This window comes from Schistocerca americana, chromosome 1, assembly GCF_021461395.2.
Source record: "Schistocerca americana isolate TAMUIC-IGC-003095 chromosome 1, iqSchAmer2.1, whole genome shotgun sequence".
NCBI classification, from domain to species: Eukaryota; Metazoa; Arthropoda; class Insecta; order Orthoptera; family Acrididae; genus Schistocerca; species Schistocerca americana.
The window spans coordinates 119791457-119812992 of NC_060119.1; the positions used below are offsets into that span (position 1 = coordinate 119791457).

Sequence of the window (21536 nt, forward strand, 5' to 3'; positions counted from 1 at the left end):
CTCCAAAAGAAATGCACACTATTTTTTTTAATCCATCTTTTATTCTACAAGTTTGAAAGTTTTACAGTATGTAGATACATCCTTTAGGAACAATATTTTCATTTCTCCACATAATTTCCATCCCTCTCAACTGCCTTACGCCATCTTGGAACTGGCGCCTGCATATACCCGAACGGTAAAATTCTGGAACAACCTGTTGGAGCCTCTGTTTGGCAGCGTGCACAAGGGAGTCGCATCTTCAAACCTTGTTCCACGAAGACAGTCTTTCAGTTTTCCAAAGAGATGATAGTCACATGGAGCCAGGTCAAGACTGTAAGGCGGGTGTTTCAGTGTTGTCCATCCGAGTTTTGTGATCGCTTCCATGGTTTTTTGACTGACATGTGGCCGCGCATTGTCGTGCAACAGCAAAACACCCCACTTTTACCGATGTGGTCGAACACAACTCAGTCGAGCTTGAAGTTTTTTCAGTGTCGTCACATATGGATTATAATTTATGGTCGTTCCACTTGGCATGATGTCCACAAGCAAGAGTCCTTCGGAATCGAAATACACCGTAGCCATAACTTTTCCAGCAGAAGGTGTGGTTTTGAATTTTTTTCTTGGGTGAATTTGCATGATGCCACTCCACTGATTGCCTCTTCGTCTCTGGTGAAAAATGATGGAGCCATGTTTCATCACCTGTCACAATTCTTCCAAGAAAGTGATCTCCACCATTCTTGTACTATTCCAAAAGTTCGCTGCATACCGTTTTTATTGTTTCTTTGTGAGCCACTGTCAACATCCTGGGAACCCACCTGGCACAAACCTTTTTTGACGCCAACACTTTCGATATTCTGCAAACACTTCCTTCCCCTATCCCAACGTAGCGTGTCAATTCGTTCACTGTGATGCGTCTGTCAGCAGTCACCAATTCGTTAACTCTCTGCACATTGTCTGGAGTGTGTGCAGTACAAGGCCTGCCACTGCGAGGACAATCCTCAATATTGCCGTACCCGCTTTCATCACGTAACCTGCTTGCCCACCGACTAACTGTACTGCGAACGACAGCAGCATCTCCATACACCTTTTTCAACCTTTTGTGGATGTTTCCCAATGTCTCGGTTTCACAGTACACTAATTCTATGACAGCACGTTGCTTCTGACTAACGTCAAGTGTAGCAGCCATCTTGAAGACATGCTGTGACGGCGCCACTCACGGGCACAAGTTGAGCTAAGTTTGAAAACAAGCGGGAAGGATGTATCTACACGCTGTAAGACTTTCACACATGCAGGAAGAAAACTGTATTTTTACAAAAGTAGTGTGCATTTCTTTTGGAGTGACCCTCGTAGCGTGACAGAAATTGAGGAGGTTCGCAGAGAGCAGGGAACGGAGAGGAGGTGTAAACTCACTCTTCGATGGGTTCGTTGGGGGCGGCGTCTGCGGCGGCAGGCGGCTCGTACACGTAGAGGTCGCCGTGGACCTTCTCGACGGTGCCGATGTGGCTGTAGAAGGCCTCGAGACGGTCGACGATGTCGCTGTGCGTGAAGTTGAGATAGAGCGGCTGCGACCAGTCCAGCAGCGTGTCCTCCTCCTCCAGCAGCGACAGCTCCTCCAGGCGGTCCGCCGGGCAGAACACCGAGAAGCTCTCGTACAGTCGGCCGTTCGGCTGCAACAGCGCACCAGCCCCTAAGTACTGGTACAAAAGCTGGCTCTGACATCGATCTGTCGTAGAATTTTAGAACATGTTTTTTGCTCGCGTATCATGTCATCCCCCCATGAACCATGGACCTTGCCGTTGGTGGGGAGGCTTGCGTGCCTCAGCGATACAGATAGCCGTACCGTAGGTGCAACCACAACGGAGGGGTATCTGTTGAGAGGCCGGACAAACGTGTGGTTCCTGAAGAGGGGCAGCAGCCTTTTCAGTAGTTGCAAGGGCAACAGTCTGGATGATTGACTGATCTGGCCTTGTAACATTAACCAAAACGGCCTTGCTGTGCTGGTACTGCGAACGGCTGAAAGCAAGGGGAAACTACAGCCGTAATTTTTCCCGAGGGCATGCAGCTTTACTGTATGATTACATGATGATGGCGTCCTCTTGGGTAAAATATTCCGGAGGTAAAATAGTCCCCCATTCGGATCTCCGGGCGGGGACTACTCAAGAGGATGTCGTTATCAGGAGAAAGAAAACTGGCGTTCTACGGATCGGAGCGTGGAATGTCAGATCCCTTAATCGGGCAGGTAGGTTAGAAAATTTAAAAAGGGAAATGGATAGGTTGAAGTTAGATATAGTGGGAATTAGTGAAGTTCGGTGGCAGGAGAAACAAGACTTCTGGTCAGGTGACTACAGGGTTATAAACACAAAATCAAATAGGGGGAATGCAGGAGTAGGTTTAATAATGAATAGGAAAATAGGAATGCGGGTAAGCTACTACAAACAGCATAGTGAACGCATTATTGTGGCCAAGCCCACACCTACTACAGTAGTACAAGTTTATATGCCAACTAGCTCTGCAGATGACGAAGAAATTGAAGAAATGTATGATGAAATAAAAGAAATTATTCAGATTGTGAAGGGAGACGAAAATTTAATAGTCATGGGTGACTGGAATTCGAGTGTAGGAAAAGGGAGAGAAGGAAACATAGTAGGTGAATATGGATTGGGGGACAGAAATGAAAGAGGAAGCCGCCTGGTAGAATTTTGCACAGAGCACAACATAATCATAACTAACACTTGGTTTAAGAGTCATGAAAGAAGGTTGTATACATGGAAGAACCCTGGAGATACTAAAAGGTATCAGATAGATTATATAATGGTAAGACAGAGATTTAGGAACCAGGTTTTAAATTGTAAGACACTTCCAGGGGCAGATGTGGACTCTGACCACAATCTATTGGTTATGACCTGTAGATTAAAACTGAAGAAACTGCAAAAAGATGGGAATTTAAGGAGATGGGACCTGGATAAACTGAAAGAACCAGAGGTTGTACAGAGATTCAGGGAGAGCATAAGGGAGCAATTGACAGGAATGGGGGAAATAAATACAGTAGAAGAAGAATGGGTAGCTTTGAGGGACGAAGTAGTGAAGGCAGCAGAGGATCAAGTAGGTAAAAAGACGAGGGCTAGTAGAAATCCTTGGGTAACAGAAGAAATATTGAATTTAATTGATGAAAGGAGAAAATATAAAAATGCAGTAAGTGAAACAGGCAAAAAGGAATACAAACGTCTCAAAAATGAGATCGACAGGAAGTGCAAAATGGCTAAGCAGGGATGGCTAGAGGACAAATGTAAGGATGTAGAGGCCTATCTCACTAGGGGTAAGATAGATACCGCCTACAGGAAAATTAAAGAGACCTTTGGAGATAAGAGAACGACTGGTATGAATATCAAGAGCTCAGATGGAAACCCAGTTCTAAGCAAAGAAGGGAAAGCAGAAAGGTGGAAGGAGTATATAGAGGGTCTATACAAGGGCGATGTACTTGAGGACAATATTATGGAAATGGAAGAGGATGTAGATGAAGATGAAATGGGAGATACGATACTGCGTGAAGAGTTTGACAGAGCACTGAAAGACCTGAGTCGAAACAAGGCCCCCGGAGTACACAATATTCCATTGGAACTACTGACGACCGTGGGAGAGCCAGTCCTGACAAAACTCTACCATCTGGTGAGCAAGATGTATGAAACAGGCGAAATACCCTCAGACTTCAAGAAGAATATAATAATTCCAATCCCAAAGAAAGCAGGTGTTGACAGATGTGAAAATTACCGAACTATCAGCTTAATAAGTCACAGCTGCAAAATACTAACACGAATTCTTTACAAACGAATGGAAAAACTAGTAGAAGCCAACCTCGGGGAAGATCAGTTTGGATTCCGTAGAAACACTGGAACACGTGAGGCAATACTGACCTTACGACTTATCTTAGAAGAAAGATTAAGGAAAGGCAAACCTACGTTTCTAGCATTTGTAGACTTAGAGAAAGCTTTTGACAATGTTGACTGGAATACTCTCTTTCAAATTCTGAAGGTGGCAGGGGTAAAATACAGGGAGCGAAAGGCTATTTACAATTTGTACAGAAACCAGGTGGCAGTTATAAGAGTCGAGGGACATGAAAGGGAAGCAGTGGTTGGGAAGGGAGTAAGACAGGGTTGTAGCCTCTCCCCGATGTTGTTCAATCTGTATATTGAGCAAGCAGTAAAGGAAACAAAAGAAAAATTCGGAGTAGGTATTAAAATTCATGGAGAAGAAATAAAAACTTTGAGGTTCGCCGATGACATTGTAATTCTGTCAGAGACAGCAAAGGACTTGGAAGAGCAATTGAATGGAATGGACAGTGTCTTGAAAGGAGGATATAAGATGAACATCAACAAAAGCAAAACGAGGATAATGGAATGTAGTCTAATTAAGACGGGTGATGCTGAGGGAATTAGATTAGGAAATGAGGCACTTAAAGTAGTAAAGGAGTTTTGCTATTTGGGGAGCAAAATAACTGATGATGGTCGAAGTAGAGAGGATATAAAATGTAGGCTGGCAATGGCAAGGAAAGCGTTTCTGAAGAAGAGAAATTTGTTAACATCCAGTATTGATTTAAGTGTCAGGAAGTCATTTCTGAAAGTATTCGTATGGAGTGTAGCCATGTATGGAAGTGAAACATGGACGATAAATAGTTTGGACAAGAAGAGAATAGAAGCTTTCGAAATGTGGTGCTACAGAAGAATGCTGAAGATTAGATGGGTAGATCACATAACTAATGAGGAAGTATTGAATAGGATTGGGGAGAAGAGAAGTTTGTGGCACAACTTGACCAGAAGAAGGGATCGGTTGGTAGGACATGTTCTGAGGCATCAAGGGATCACCAATTTAGTATTGGAGGGCAGCGTGGAGGGTAAAAATCGTAGAGGGAGACCAAGAGATGAATACACTAAGCAGATTCAGAAGGATGTAGGTTGCAGTAGGTACTGGGAGATGAAAAAGCTTGCACAGGATAGAGTGGCATGGAGAGCTGCATCAAACCAGTCTCAGGACTGAAGACCACAACAACATCATGTCATTTCTGGAAACCCAGTATCTACTCTGTAGGAATCAACATGGATTCCGGAAACAGCGATCGTGTGAGACCCAACTCGCTTTATTTGTTCATGAGACCCAGAAAATATTAGATACAGGCTCCCAGGTAGATGCCATTTTCCTCGACTTCCGGAAGGCGTTCGATACAGTTCCGCACTGTCGCCTGATATACAAAGTAAGAGCCTACGGAATATCAGACCAGCTGTGTGGCTGGATTGAAGAATTTCTAGCAAACAGAACACAGATTGTTGTTCTCAATGGAGAGACGTCTACAGACGACCTCTGGCGTACCACAGAGGAGTGTTATGGGACCATTGCTTTTCACGATATATATAAATGACCTAGTAGATAGTGTCGGAAGTTCCTTGCGGCTTTTCGCGGATGATGCTGTAGTATACACAGAAGTTGCAACATTATAAAATTGCAGCGAAATGCAGGAAGATCTGCAGCGGATAGGCACTTGATGCGGGGAGTGGCAACTGACCCTTAACAAAGACAAATGTAATGTATTGCGAGTAGACAGAAAGAAGGATCCTTTATTGTATGATTGTATGATAGCGGAACAAATACTGGTAGCAGTTACTTCTGTAAAATATCTGGGAGTATGCGTCCAGAACGATTTGCAGTGGAATGATCATATAAAATTAATTGCTGGTAAGGTGGGTGCCAGGTTGAGATTCATTGGGAGAGTCCTTACAAAATGTAGTCAATCAGCAAAGGAGGTGGCTCACAAAACACTCGTTCGACCTATTCTTTAGTATTGCTCATCAGTGTGGGATCCGTACCAGGTCGGGTTGACAGAGGAGATAGAGAAGATCCAAAGAAAGGCGGCGCTTTTCGTCACAGGGTTATTTGGTAAGCGTGATGGCGTTACGGAGATGTTTAGCAAACTCAAGTGGCAGACTCTGCAAGAGAGGCGCTCTGCATCGCGGTGTAGCTTGCTGTCCAGGTTTCGAGAGGATGCGTTTCTGGATGAGGTATCGGATATATTGCTTCCCCCTACTTGTACCTCCCGAGGAGATCATGAATGTAAAATTAGGGAGATTCGAGCGCGCACGGAGGCTTTCCGGCAGTCGTTCTTCCCGCGAACCATTCGCGACCGGAACAGGAAAGTGCCCTCCGCCACACACCGTTGGGTGGCTTGTGGAGTATAAATGTAGATGTAGATATACAACGCACTCGTGCGTCCCACCCTAGAATAATGGCCAGTTGTGTGGGACGCAAACTAAGTAGCGCTGTACTGTGAGAAGACATGTTGACTCGCGTTTCTCCGTGACTGTGGCGAGAATGTAGCTGTACAATGAGGTGACAAAATCCGTGTGATAGCGATACATACACATGGTATACACATGGCGATAGTATTGCGTGCATTGGCGTAGTTGTCGTTTGTTCTGAGGTGATTCGTCTGGACAGGTTTCTGACGTGATTATGACCACACGACGGCAATTAATAGACTTTGAACGCGGAACGGCAGTCGGAGCTAGAAGCGTGGGACTTTCTACTTGGGAAAGCGTTAGAGAATTCAATATTCCGCGATCCACAGTGCCAAGAGTACGCCGAGAAGACCACATTTCAGGTATTATCTCTCACCATGGACATCGCAGTGGCCGACGGCCTTCATTTAACGACCGACAAGGGAGGTCACAACGTTTGTAACGCGGATTTACTGCAAACTTCGTACACTCGTAGTACTCCGTGAGGACAACAAAATGTGTAAGCAGTAGCGAGTACTTTTCAAGCGTTATTGAGAAAATAGCAAGATAATTTCGGTCATCAAATATATACCTGTGCGTGGCCGTTTTTACTACGAAGCGGCAGCAGCCGAGTATACCGGCACGGTAGCTCAGCGTGTTCGGTCAGAGAACTGGTTGGCCTCTGTAATATAAAAAAAACTGAATGGAAGGATCAACAAACGAACTTCAACGGAAGTCATGTGACGTCCACAACGACCAAACCGAACGATCAACAACGAGAGAGACAGAGAGAGAGAGAGAGAGAGAGAGAGAGAGAGAGAGAGTGGTTAGCGTTCAAGCCTCGTAATTGCTGGATCGCTGGATCGAGTCCCGTTCGTCAGTTTTTTTTATTTCTCACTGAGTCATTTTCTTCACTATTTATATTACAATCGATATAATGGGAAAAATACGTGTAATCGGATGAACTTTTATTAAATTTACGATTTTATTTGACAGTCTACAAATTTTTGTCATCACAAATAATATAATATTCATAACTATCTACTAGTAAACGACCAAAAGCATAAAGTGATACTGAAAATGTGTGCTTGTCCGTGTCTTCAATATTGTTTGTATTTAATCGAAAGAGAACGAGAAATTTCATCTCGAGAAGACGCTATTAAAATACACTCGATACTGCGTGACCAATTATCAGCGACGATATTTAAGGAAATACTGCGTTATGCAGGGTTTGCTTCCAAATTATCGGCTGAAAGAGCGGTTTTTGAAAATGTTAACGAGGTTTGTTTATCCACGGAAAAACTCAGAAGACCTTGCAGCTGGTGCCGTTTATGTTTCCCATGTTTTTACGAAAAATACCATCCTGTAACTTGTACTCGTATTGTCGAAAGCGACGATTAATTGTACATCTTTCGAAAGCCGTCTGTGTCGGTCGAAACTTGCAGGTAACTTGCAGGTAACAAGTAGTTCCAGTCTCCATCCAGGTACAAGGGATTTCTCAAATCACGGACAAGCATACGTTTTCAGTATCACTTTATGCATTCGGTCGTTTACTAGTCAATAATTTTGAAAATTATATTATTTGTGATGATAAAAATTTGTAGACTGCCAAATAACATTGTAAATTTAATAAAAGTTCATTCGATTACACGTATTTTTCCCATTATATCAATTGTAATATAAATAGTAAAGAAAATGACTGTGCTGAAAAAAAAACCTGACAAACGGGACTCGATCCGGCGATTACGGGGCTTGAACGCTAACCACTCGGCTGCCACCGCTTCGTGGTAAAAATGGCCACGCACAGGTATATATTTGACGACCGAAATTATCTTGCGATTTTCGCTTGAGAAGTATGCGCTAGTGCTTGCACATTTTGTTGTCCTCATGGAGTACTACGAGTGTACGAAGTTTGCAGTAAATCCGCGTTACAAACGTCGTGGCATTCCCTTGCGAGTGCAGCAGCGTCTGCGTAGAGTTGTCAGTGGTATTAGACAATCAACGCTGGGTGAAATGACAGCAGAAATCAATGTGTGACATACGATGGACATATCCGTTAGGACAGAGCGGCGATTGGCGTTAGTGGGCCAGGGCAGCAGATGACCGAAGCGAGTGCCTTTGCTAACACCACGACGCCACCATGCAGCGCCTCTCCTGGTTTCGTGATCATATTGGTTGATTCCTAGACGGCTGAAAAACCGTGGCATGGTCCGTTGAGCCTTAGTTTCAGTTGTTAAGAGCTTTAATGCACTGACCCTGCAAAGCCATGGACCGAGGTTACCAACAAGACTCCATAATGACGTGGACTGTGTTTACACGGAATACAGTGTCCTCTGACCCAAGTGAACCTATGGTTGACTGGAAATGGTTATAGGAGGCGTGTTTTTTAAGTCAGTACCCTTTTGAAATTAAAAAAAGACGTGCTAACATATCTCAATAATTTAATTTTTACATTGAAACCTGTACCTTAATCTACGCACTCACGCCATTACATTCTTCCTTGTTTACGTTGTCTACTGAGTATTTAAGATGCCTTCGATAATCGTGAGTCCCGCCGACGGTGAACTACGGGCTGTTATAAAGGTTTGTTAGTACTGAAGACCTAAAAGCGATCGATATTCATCGTGAGATCTGTGCAGTTTACGGAGAAAACATTATGAGTGATGGAATGGTAAGAAAGTGTGTGAGGGCATTTAAAGACGACCGCACAAATGTGCATGATGAACAACGGAGTGGGCGTCCTACGGTCGTTAATGAAAGTTTGGTGCAGGATGTGGACAATAAGGTGAGAGAAAACAGACGCTTAACGATTTCCTCCTTTCGGGATGACTTTCCTAATGTTTCTCGTAGTGTTTTCTGTGGCATTGTGACCGAGCACTTGAATTACCGAAAATTGTGCGCACGTTGGGTAGCGAAAATGTTGACGGATGTGCATAAAACCAAACGTTTAGACAGTGCACTGACTTTCCTTGGGCGGTACCACAACGTCGGTGATGATTTCTTAAGCCAAATTGTTACGGGCGATGAAACATGGGTGGCCTACGTCACACCAGAATCAAAGCAACAGTCCATGTTAGTTGAGCAAGGGCATAATTTTGCTGCAAGAAAATGCCGGTCCGCATGCGGCGATTCAGACCAAAGATCTCATCACATCTTTTCGATGGGAAACTCTAGATCATCCTCCGTGCAGCCCCGATCTTGCGCTCAGTGACTACCATCTGTTCCTGCACTTGAAGAAACACCTGGGCGGTCAGCGACGAAGTCAGAACAGTGGTGATGCAGTGGTTAACAAGTCAGGCGGCAGACGTCTACAAGGAGGGCATTCAAAAACTGGTGCAACGTTATGACAAGTGCCTCAATATTCACGGAAATTATGTAGAAGAGTAGATTATGGTATAGGCTTTCATGTAAAAATAAAATTATTGAGATATCTCAGTACGTGTTTTTTAATTTCAAAACGGTATTTACTTAAAAAAAAACGCCTCGTATTCCGCTACTTGGAGACTATTTGCAGCCATTCATAGACTTCATGTTCCTAAACAACCATGCAATTTTTGCGGATGACAATGTGCCGTATGACCGAGCCACAATTGTTCGCGATTGGCCTGAAGAACATTCTGGACAACTGGAGCGAATGATTTGGCCACCCAGATCGCCCGAGATTAATCCCGTCGAGTATTTTGTCGATAATCGAGAGGTCAGTTGGTGGACAAAAGTCTGCAGCGGCAACACTTTCTCAATTATGGACGCCTATAAAGACAGCATGGCTCCGTATTTCTGCAAGGATCTTCCAACTACTTGCGTCCATACCACGTCGAGCCGCTCCACAATGCCGGTTAAAAGGAGGTCCGACACAACATTTCGAGATATGCCAGAGATGTCGCCTCAGTGTATGTTTTATGGTCTTAACGAGTCACATAATATCATTAATATAAATGTTTTATTGCTAATATGGGCAGACCACTATCCATCATCTGATGTCTTACTTGCATTAATCTAATACAAAACACACCTAAGATTGGTATATCAGTTAAGTCCCACTTACATTTCGAAGCTTCTATATTTTTTATTTAGGCATTTGGACTTTCGGATACCTTATCTACAGTACTAGAAAGTAAGTCTACTGCTCTTTTAGGAGCAAAAGGGAAAATTAAGAATTACATAATGTTTAATGTTGTAAATAATTAAGACCCATCAAGAGAGCCCGACGAAGACCACAGATCCTAAGTAACGTCCAGTGGGTGTGCTTAATAAGGTCCACGCTGTAAAATTGTTATAGAAGTAGAAAATAAAACACATCATCATATTAAATGTTGTAATATCGTTGTAACGAAGTAATCTAATTGTAAAGATCCATTTTACCATGGAAATAGTAGTGGTCATGAATTTAAAAAATCATGATAGTATTTACAAGCGTAAAAATTTAAGGAAGGGGAAAAAAAAAACAAGTTCAAGCTCATACAATGAGAATATTACGAGTAGTGGACCTTACTTGAAAGTGGGTCTTGTTACACCTCCACCTTTGGATGAGCGTCTAAATTGGGCAAAATAAATTATTGCATCATATCAGAAATCTGTTCCTTTTCTACATGCAATACAAAAAGTTAGAAAAATATTTCCACCTAAACTGTACACGACTAGCTCTAGCTGTGGGAGTTTGCATAAGACGTGTGTGTAAAATTCGGTTGTTTGGCGACGTCAGTCTGTAAAATATCGTGATATATTTTGATTCGCGATGTTTGCGATTTTTTTCAGTGACCGTATAGTATTCCAGAACCCTACTGCGAGAGTGTTTCAAACATCTGGCATCTTGTAGTCCTACTTGCTGGTTAATTAAAAACATAAAAGAATTGGTCAGTCGTTCTGCGTCCTCAGTCTGTTCTTGTTCTTGACCCATAAGGTTCAGCTTGAAGGTATCTGTATTATGTTACGCTAATAACACCGATAATCATTAGAGACAATGCTTCGCGTGTTGCTTATGAAATCCTTCCGATTTTCAGATCTTTAAATGAATTTGACTCTGAAGCCCAAAAATAGTTGCGTTAGTATTTATTTATTTTTTATTTATTTATTTATTGTTCCGTGGGACCACATTGAGGAGAAGTCTCCATGGTCATGGAACGAGTCAATACATGAAATTATAACACGAATGTAGAAACAGATAAAATGAAATATAAGAAACATGTTCAGGTGACAAGTCGTTAGTTTAAATAAAGAAAATCAAGAATGTAACGCTGGAATTTGCTTAATTTTTTAGCTCTTCCAGGAGCTCCTCGACAGAATAGAAGGAGTGAGCCATGAGGAAACTCTTCAGTTTGGACTTAAAAGTGTTTGGGCTACTGCTAAGATTTTTGAGTTCTTGTGGTAGCTTATTGAAAATGGATGCAGCAGAATACTGCACTCCTTTCTGCACAAGAGTCAAGGAAGTGCATTCCACATGCAGATTTGATTTCTGCCTAGTATTAACTGAGTGAAAGCTGCTAACTCTTGGGAATAAGCTAATATTGCTAACAACAAATGACATTAAAGAAAATACATACTCTTAGGGCAATGTCAAAATTCCCAGACTATTGAATAGGGGTCGACAAGAGGTTTTCGAACTTACCCCATACATAGCTCGAACAGCCCGTTTTTGAGCCAAAAATACCCTTTTTGAATCAGAAGAATTACCCCAAAAAATAATACCATATGACATAAGCGTATGAAAATATGCGAAGTATACTACTTTTCGTGTTGAAATGTCACTTATTTCAGATACTGTTCTAATGGTAAATAAAGCGGCATTTAGTTTCTGAACAAGATCCTGAACATGGGCTTTCCACAACAGCTTACAATCTATCCGTACGCCTAGGAACTTGAACTGTTCCGTCTCGCTTATAACATGCGCATTCTGTCTGATTAAAATGTCAGTTCTTGTTGAATTGTGGGTTAGAAACTGTAAAAACTGTACTGTGATTTGGCATCAAATTATTTTCCACAAGCCACGAACTTATTTCATGAACTACATTATTTGATAATGTTTCAATATTACACACAAGATCCTTCACTACCAAGGTGGTGTCATCAGCAAACAGAAATATTTTTGAATCACCTGTAATACTAGAAGGCATATCATTTACATAAATAAGAAACAGCAGTGGCCCCAGGACCGACCCTTGGGGAATGCCCCATTTAACAGTGCCTCATTGGGACTGAACATCATTACCACTCTCAATATTGCGGAGGTATACCTTTTGATTTCTGTTCTTAAAGTAGGAGGCGAACCAATTGTAAGCTACTCCCCTTACTCCATAATGTTCCAACTTCTGCAGTAATATTTTGTGGTCAACACAGTCAAAAGCCTTCGTTAAATCAAAGAAAACACCTAACGTTCGCAACCTTTTATTTAATCCATCCAAAACCTCACAGAGAAAAGAGACTATAGCATTTTCAGTTGTTAAGCCATTTCTAAAACCAAACTGTACATTTGACAGCAAATTACGTGAATTTAAATGCTTCAGTAACCTTGTATACACAACCCTCTCGATAACTTTAGCAAACACCGATGGCATAGAAATAGGTCTATAATTGTCAACATTATCCCTGTCTCCCTTTTTATAAAGCGGCTTCACTACCGAGTACTTTAATCGGTCAGGAAACCGACTACTGCTAAAGGAAAAGTTACAGATATGGCTAAGTACTGAGCTAACACACGTGGAACAATACTTCAGTATTCTGCTAGATACCCCGTCATATCCATGAGAGTTCTTGGTCTTTAGTGATTTAATTATTAACTCAATCTCCCTCTTGTCAGTATCATGGAGGAGCATTTCAGGTAACAGTTTCGGAACACTTTTTTCTAAGAGCGCTATATGATTCCCTGTTGGGACTAGGTTTCTATTTAGTTCACCTGCTATATTCAGAAAGTGATTATTAAGTACTGTACATATTGCGACTTATCAGTAACACGGACATCCCCACTACGCACTGATTCTATATTCTCGACCTGTCTCTGCAGACCAGCCACTTCCTTTACGACTGACCATATGGTTTTAATTTTATCCTGAGACTTAACTATTCTATCTGCATACCACATACTTTTTGCCTTACTAATAACTTTTTTAAGCATCTTACAATACTGTTTGTAATGGGCTGCTGCATTTAGATTGTGACTGTTTCTAACGTTTTGATATAATTGCCACTTTGTTCTACAAGATATTCTTATCCCTTTAGTCAGCCACCCAGGCTGCCTGTTTGTGCTAGTACCCTGTTTTGAACGTTCTAACGGAAAACAACTTTCAAAGAGCACGAGAAAAGTCTTGAGGAAAGCATTATATTTATCGTCTACTGTATCAGCACTATAAACATCTTGCCACTCTTGTTCCTTGATAAGGTTTACAAAAGTCTGTACAGCAACTGGATCAGCTTTCCTAAAAGGTTGGTAACTATATTTAACATGTGTTGCAGCACAAAAATCTTTTAGACTTAAAATTTGTGCATCATGATCTGAAAGGCCATTCACCTTTTTGCTAACAGAATGCCCTTCTAATAATGACGAATGAACAAAAATACTGTCTATGGTTGTTCTACTGTTCCCTTGCACTCTCGTTGGAAAGAATACAGTTTGCATAAGATTATATGAATTAAGGAGGTCTACCAGCATCCTTTTCCTTGCACAATCACTTATACAATTAATATTGAAGTCACCACATATAACTAACTTTTTGTATTTCCTATAAAGTGAACCAAGAACCTCCTCTAGCTTTAGCAAAAATGTTGTGAAATCGGAGTCTGGGGATCTATAAATAACAACAGTAAGAAGTTTAGCTCCACTAAATTTAACCACACCTGCACAACATTCAAACACCTTTTCAGTGCAGTACTTTGAAACATCAATTGACTCAAATGGGATACCGTTTTTCACATACATTTATAATGTATAATGTATTTATGTTCCTATGTGGAAAGGCTATTGATTGAGATTGTTTGTTCCCACATTTAAAAACAAAAAATAGATTCCAAAAAGAATATTCTTCGTCACGCCAAGCCACCAGATGGGAGAAGCAGTCACAATATCCTTTACTTCCGCTTGCAAATACATGGCACATTTTAAGTCCTTCATACACACAGTTACGTTGGATACGCGCGGATGGGTGATGTGGCTTTCTCAGGTTCTTTTTCCTTCGTCGATTTCTTGGTCACTGGCGTCCTCAACACTTCTCATCACATATAAAATACCTACCACAGTTTCATCGCTGCAATTACCAAAATGGGATACCTCTAGTAACTTGGATGTACCGTCTCACGACTCAAAATATTTTCCCATTATCCTCCCAGTCCAGCTACACAGCTCTGTAGCCTTCATCTTACCCAAAACCAATTTGCATTGAAGAGGAGGTTTAAAGCTTTATCTGTTGTCACCAGCGTAGCTTCCCGCTCGACATATCCCAGCCGTTTTCATTGAGTCTAACGGGGAACTAGTATCTGAGTCACACTGTAAATTATTCACAGTTTTGTTATTTGTTTTCTTATTCCATTAATTCTGTTAATTTCACCCTTTATTTCTCGCGCTTCCTCTGACCAATCAACTTCTGAACGTTCATTGCTTTGTACTGGTGCCACACATTTCTGTTAAATGTCAACACTCACATGGAATTAGCAAATTTCGTAACACACCGTTAATGACAGACATTTCTTAAATTCCATATATTCATTACTATACATAATTATCACAATAAAATACTACTACTACTACTAATAATAATAATATTAATAATAATAATAGTTTTTCCAGGTGAAATAAATACCTAAATAAATCAATAAAATGAAACCTATCCTAACTTAAAGTAATGTAGTAATCTTTTTACTGTTTCTGATGTCTGTTGTGGTTTAGCACTAGCTGGGCAGATTCTACTGATGCTGCAAACTTAATATCCCGACACTGAAGTCATATTTTACAGCAATGTCTGCAAATGTCGTCAGGAAAAGTTAACTTAACACAGATCATGAGGAAGCAGCACCACGTCTTCATCAATATTCTGCGGAGCACTGTGAAGTTTGTGTAATATTATTTTGTATCATTGTAAACTCACAAGTGCAGATAACGCTGTACAGACACGCGGTCTGCCGACGCTGACTGATCGTATTTCGTGCTTTTATCTAACCCGCGCCTGAACAGCTGAATGCGAAACGTGTAACCGCAAGCGTCAGATACGACGTACTTACGCCGGCTCCTCTCGTAGCAATACTGTTATTGGCTTCGACATTATTCTTAGTTTTTACGTAATTGCTAAGTGCAATGAGACTTAGAAGGAGGGACTCTGGCTTTAATCGTACATGAAGGTTGACGTTTGCTAAATTGGAGTATTTATTGCTGATTGTTGTGCGCCAATTTAAGAGGAATTTCATGTTTAAAGTTAAATGGAAATGAAAGTATGATGATAAATGTATGGAGAGTGCTGTAAGAAGATTACTCAATACATGTATGAAATTAGGTTGCGTCTTCAAATTTAATTTTTGACCGTTATCATCGAGTAACTGCTACACTATAGACTGGCGTTGAATAAAATTCGGTTGCGAGGAAAAATTTGCAGTTTCTGTATGGTCGCAATACACCTCTTGTCATCACCGAACAATTTAACTTGCAAATAGCATTCACTCCGCTCTACGAACTCCGAATTTACATTTGACAGTTCACCATTGCACCCAGGTGAGCCCGTGATCAAGGAAGTGAAAACTGTCTACGTGGTGTGAGCAATGTAGAGTTAAAGCTATATCGACGGATCATGCAGCTGAACAATTCTTTCGTTCAGAATTAAAGATCGATAACTACATCTTTATGTCGGATCTTAAATTTTTGTACATTCAATGTAATTACTCGTGATTCATAACAATGACTGCTGTCACTTAAAAGTCTAGTTCATAATTAAAAGCTACATTAAAGGTCAAATCTGTTACCTGTCAATTATTGAACTATTGGTTCAAGAGCTGAAATATCCAACTACTTCGAAATTTGTAATTTTATCAGTTTTAAATGGTGTGGACTGCGTGAGTGTGTACTGTGTAGTCCGATCTCATTAGATTATATATACCACTTGCTATTAAAACCACCGGGCCTTATACATAACATGTACTTTGTTACAGCTACATACAGTTCAGTTGTCAAATAACAAATTAACAAATAAACAGACACACACATCCACATGTATTTCGGTAGAGAGAGAGAGATAAAGTAAGTGCAAGGAAGACGGTACTTGCTACTGCAGTAGCCATCGGGGCTTCTTCCCGTTCCATTCACGTGTGAAACGTGAGAATAAAGATCATTTAATCGCCACTGTGCACGTTGCAATTAACTTAGCCCTCGCGATCCCTAGGGGAGTGACACGCAGGGAGCAGGGGGCTTTGTAAGTAGGTTCCCCAGATTTGTCTTTTAAAACTGGTTCTTGAAACTTTATAGACAGACTATCACGGGGTGGTTTACGCCTATCTTCAAGGGTGTATCGGTTCCGTTTCTTCAGTGTCTCCTTTGACAGTCTCCCTTGGGACACACAGCCCTGAGATCATCCGTGCTGCCAGTTTCTGCGTATGTTCAGTATCCCATGTTAGTCCTATTTCGTACGGGCTCTAAACACTTCAGCAATGTTCTAGAATGAGTCGCGCCAGTGTTTTATAAGCAGTCTCTTCTGTAGACCGATTGTAGATCCTATGCGTTGGAATGCAAAATGGACATGAGTGAATGCAGGTGCTTACGTATGCTGGTTACGTATAAGTCACCTGTCAGAATCGTATCTAGACGTATCAGGGGTCCCATATCACTCCAACTACACACGCCCCACACCATTACAGAGCCTCCACCTGTTTGAACAGTCCCCTGCTGACATGTAGCGTCTAGATATTCATGACGTTGTCTCCATTACCGTACGCGTCCATCCGCTCGATGCAATTTGAAACGAGACTCGTCCGACCAGGTTACATCTTTCCAGTTATCAACAGTCCACTGTCGGTGTTGACAGGCCCAGGCGAGGCGTAAAGCTTTGTGTCGTGCAGTCATCAAGGATACATGAGTGGGCCTTAAGCTCCGAAAGCCCATATCGATCATGTTTCGTTGAATGGTTCGCACGCTGACACTTGTTGATGGTCCAGCACTGAAATCTGCAGTAATTTGCGGAAGGGTTGGACCTCTGTCACATTGAACGATTCCCTTCAGCCGTCGTTCATCCCGCTGTTGCAGGATCTTCTTCCGGCCGCAGCGATGTTGGTGATTTGATGTTTTATCGGATTCCTGATATTCACGGTACACTCGTTAAATGGTCATACGCGAAAATGTTCGCTTCATCGCTACCTCTGAGTTGCTGTGTCCCACCGCTCGTGCGTCGATTATAGCACCACGTTCAAACTCACTTAAATCTTCATAACCTACCATTGTAGCAGCAGTAACCGATCTAACTGCGCCAGGCGCTTGTTGTCTTATATAGGCGTTGCCGGCTGTAGCGTCGTATTTTGCTTGTTTACATATCTCTGTACTTGAATACGCATGCCTATACCAGTTTCTTTGGCGCTTCAGTGTATTTATTCTTTGTGGCAAGGAACGAGATGGCCAGTTTAAAATCTAAGATTGTTTCAGACAAAAATGGCTGTAGTCTACTCCACGGCTGGAGAAGATTCTTAACACCTGACTGCACTGTTGCCAAATTTCCACGGTGTGTAGGTAAATGGTTGTCATCAGCACTGACAAAATCGTTACTGCCTAGACCTGTGGAACACCGTGATGTTTCCGTCAGAACGCAAAGAGAATCGTGCTTCGTCACAGAGGTAGATGTGCAATGCAGCTGTGCAAAGCCCCGTTTTAATATCGCAGATCTTCTCTGTCTGACACTGGAGTCGCAGTCGGGAGGTCGACGGTACAAACCCGCGTCCGGCCATCCTGATTTAGGTTTTTTCGTGATTTCCCTAAATCGCTCCAGGTAAATGCCGGGATAGTTCCTTTGGGAGGGCACGGCCGACATTCTTCCCTAGTCGGATGGGACTGATGACCTCGCTGTTTGGTCCCCTCCCCCAGATCAACCAACCAACCTCTGTCTGAGGACTGTAGTGTAGGTGTCTGTTGAACTTGACGGAGTCGTCGATGAGTTACTCGAGATGTATAGCAGGGTATTTTCTTGGGCTACACTTTCTAGAAGGCTTTGTCCTAGATACAGGACCGTTCAGCAAAGCCGGTCGGGAGCGCGGAGCCATGAGAAGTGAATAGGGCGACAGGCGACAGCAACGGAAGAGCAGAGCGCCGTCAGTTCCAGCTGTCACCGCATTTAGACGTGGCGGAAGCAGCACGCAGCTCTAACGGCAGGCTCTCATCATCACCTTGTTTCAAGGCTGTGTGGGAGGATCTATACCTTTTTACTGAACATGATGGTCGTTTACAATGTTTAGAGCGTAACAGAGTACTAACCCATATAAAGAAATTTAATTTAAGACTTCATTACTCAGTAGATAATGCCGCAGAATACGATAAATATGTCGACGAGGAGCGAAAGGCAACAATCCTTGAACCGAAAGCCAGGTTTTCAGACGAAGTACGTTACCACTTTATATTAAGTCATGTTTGTAATATGGTGACAGTGGAAGTAATAACACAAAATTGCTTCATTTCAACAATTACTATCTCAGTTTTCAGAGCTCGTGCTACTGATATTACGTGATGAAAATATTTCATATATAACTGAAGAATTAGCAAAAATATTTCATATATAACTAAAGAACAAGCAACCAGTTGCATAAAAGAAATTTAATTTCAGTATTGTATTATTTATTGCTCCTGTGCTTTTTTCTAGCACCACGGCGTTATTGGCACTCGCAAATAATGCGACGGGTATAACTTTCTGAAGAAGGGAACTAAGTGCCCGAAATAGGTAACTAAATTAAATTTATTTTATGGAACTGGTTGCTTATTATGTCGTTATATACAATTACAGTTGCTGAGGATGGATACAGGCCTGCATTTGCCGGATGTTGATAATACTGGAAGAGCCTTTTCTGTGAGAATTAGCTACAGAATTTGTCACAGATAGCTGTGCAGTTGATAGTGAATTTATTGAGGAACGCCTTGTAGCGGTGGAAGAGCTGTGACCGCAACTGTTTGCGCAGCTACACAGTTCGTGTCACTTTTTCGAGGCACCATAATGCATCGAACTGAAGAATTAGCAAAAGATATGGAGGCTTCCTACCCCCATGAACCATGGACCTTGCCGCTGGTGGGGAGGCTTGCGTGCCTCAGCGATACAGATGGCCGTATCGTAGGTGCATCCACAACGGAGGGGTATCTGTTGAGAGGCCAGACAAACGTGTGGTTCCTGAAGAGGGGCAGCAGCCTTTTCAGTACTTGCAGGGGCAACAGTCTGGATGATTGACTGATCTGGCCTTGCAACACTAACCAAAACGGCCTTGCTGTGCTGGTACTGCGAACGGTTGAAAGCAAGGGGAAACTACAGCCGTAATTTTTCCCGAGGGCATGCAGCTTTACTGTATGGTTAAATGATGATGGCGTCCTCTTGGGTAAAATATTCCGGAGGTAAAATAGTCCCCCATTCGGATCTCCGGGCGGGGACTACTCAAGACGACGTCGTTATCAGGAGAAAGAAAACTGACGTTCTACGGATCGGAGCGTGGAATGTCAGATCCCTTAATCTGGAAGGTAGTTTAGAAAATTTAAAAAGGGAAATGGATAGGTTGAAGTTAGATATAGTGGGAATTAGTGAAGTTCGGTGGCAGGAGGAACAGGACTTCTGGTCAGGTGAATACAGGGTTATAAATACAAAATCAAATAGGGGTAATGCAGGAGTAGGTTTAATAATGAATAAAAAATAGGGGTGTGAGTAAGCTACTACCAGCAGCATAGTGAACGCATTATTGTGGCCAAGATAGACACGAAGCCCATGCCAACTACAATAGGACAAGTTTATATGCCAACTAGCTCTGTAGATGATGAAGAAATTGATGAAATGTATGATGAGATAAAAGAAATTATTCAGGTAGTGAAGGGAGACGAAAATTTAATAGTCAATTGTGACTGGAATTAGATAGTAGGAAAAGGAAGAGAAGGAAACGTAGTAGGTGAATATGGATTGGGGGAGAGAAATGAAAGAGGAAGGTCTGGTAGAATTTTGCACAGAGCATAACTCAATCATAGCTAACACTTGGTTCAAGAATCATGAAAGAAGGTTGTATACATAGAAGAATCCTGGAGATACTAGAAGATATCAGATAGATTATATAATGGTAAGACAGACATTTAGGAACCAGGTTTTAAATTGTAAGACATTTCCAGGGGCAGATGTGGACTCTGACCGCAATCTATTGGTTATGAACTGTAGATTAAAACTGAAAAAACTGCAAAAAGGTGGGAATTTAAGGAGATGGGATCTGGATAAACTGACTAAACCAGAGGTTGTACAGAGTTTCAGGGAGAGCATAAGGAAACAACTGACAGGAATGAGGGAAAGACAGTAGAAGAAGAATGGGTAGCTCTGAGGGATGAAGTAATGAAGGCAGCAGAGGATTAAGTAGGTAAAAAGACGAGGGCTATTAGAAATCCTTGGGTAACAGAAGAAATATTGCATTTAATTGATGAAACAAGAAAACATAAAAACACAGTAAACGAAGCAGGCAAGAAGGAATACAAACGTCTCAAAAATGAGATCGACAGGAAGTGCAAAATGGCTAAGCAGGGATGGCTAGAGGACAAATGTAAGGATGTAGAGGCTTATCTCACTAGGGGTAAGATAGATACTGCCTACAGGAAAATTAAAGAGACCTTTGGAGAAAAGATAACCACTTGTATGAATGTCAGGAGCTCAGATGGAAACCCAGTTCTAAGCATAGAAGGGAAAGCAGAAAGGTGTAAGGAGTATACAGAGGGTCTATACAAGGACGATGTACTTGAGGACAATATTCTGGAAATGGAAGAGGATGTAGATGAAGATGAAATGGGAGACACGCTACTGCGTGAAGAGTTTGACAGAGCACTGAAAGACCTGAGTCGAAACAAGGCCCCAGGGGGAAGACAACATTCCATTGGAACTATTGACGGCCTTGGGAGAGACAGTCCTGACAAAACTCTACCATCTGGTGAGAAAGATGTATGAGACAGGTGAAATACCCTCAGACTTCAAGAAGAATATAATAATTCCAATCCCATAGAAAGCAGGTGTTGACAGATGTGAAAATTACCGAACTATCGGTTTAATAAGTCACAGCTGCAAAATGCTAACTCGTATTCTTTACAGACGAATGGAAAAACTGGTAGAAGCCGACCTCGGCGAA

General features: G+C 41.9%; 1 protein-coding gene across 1 annotated transcript in view; it reads right to left on the reverse strand.

The window, feature by feature from the left end:
• Positions 1-21536, reverse strand: part of LOC124605219 — a 174962-nt gene that overhangs the window by 47757 nt on the left and 105669 nt on the right. Inside the window, exon 3 of the mRNA XM_047136806.1 lies at positions 1390-1646. Within this exon, the coding sequence (XP_046992762.1) occupies positions 1390-1646 (257 nt within the window). The remainder of the gene's footprint in view (positions 1-1389; positions 1647-21536) is intronic.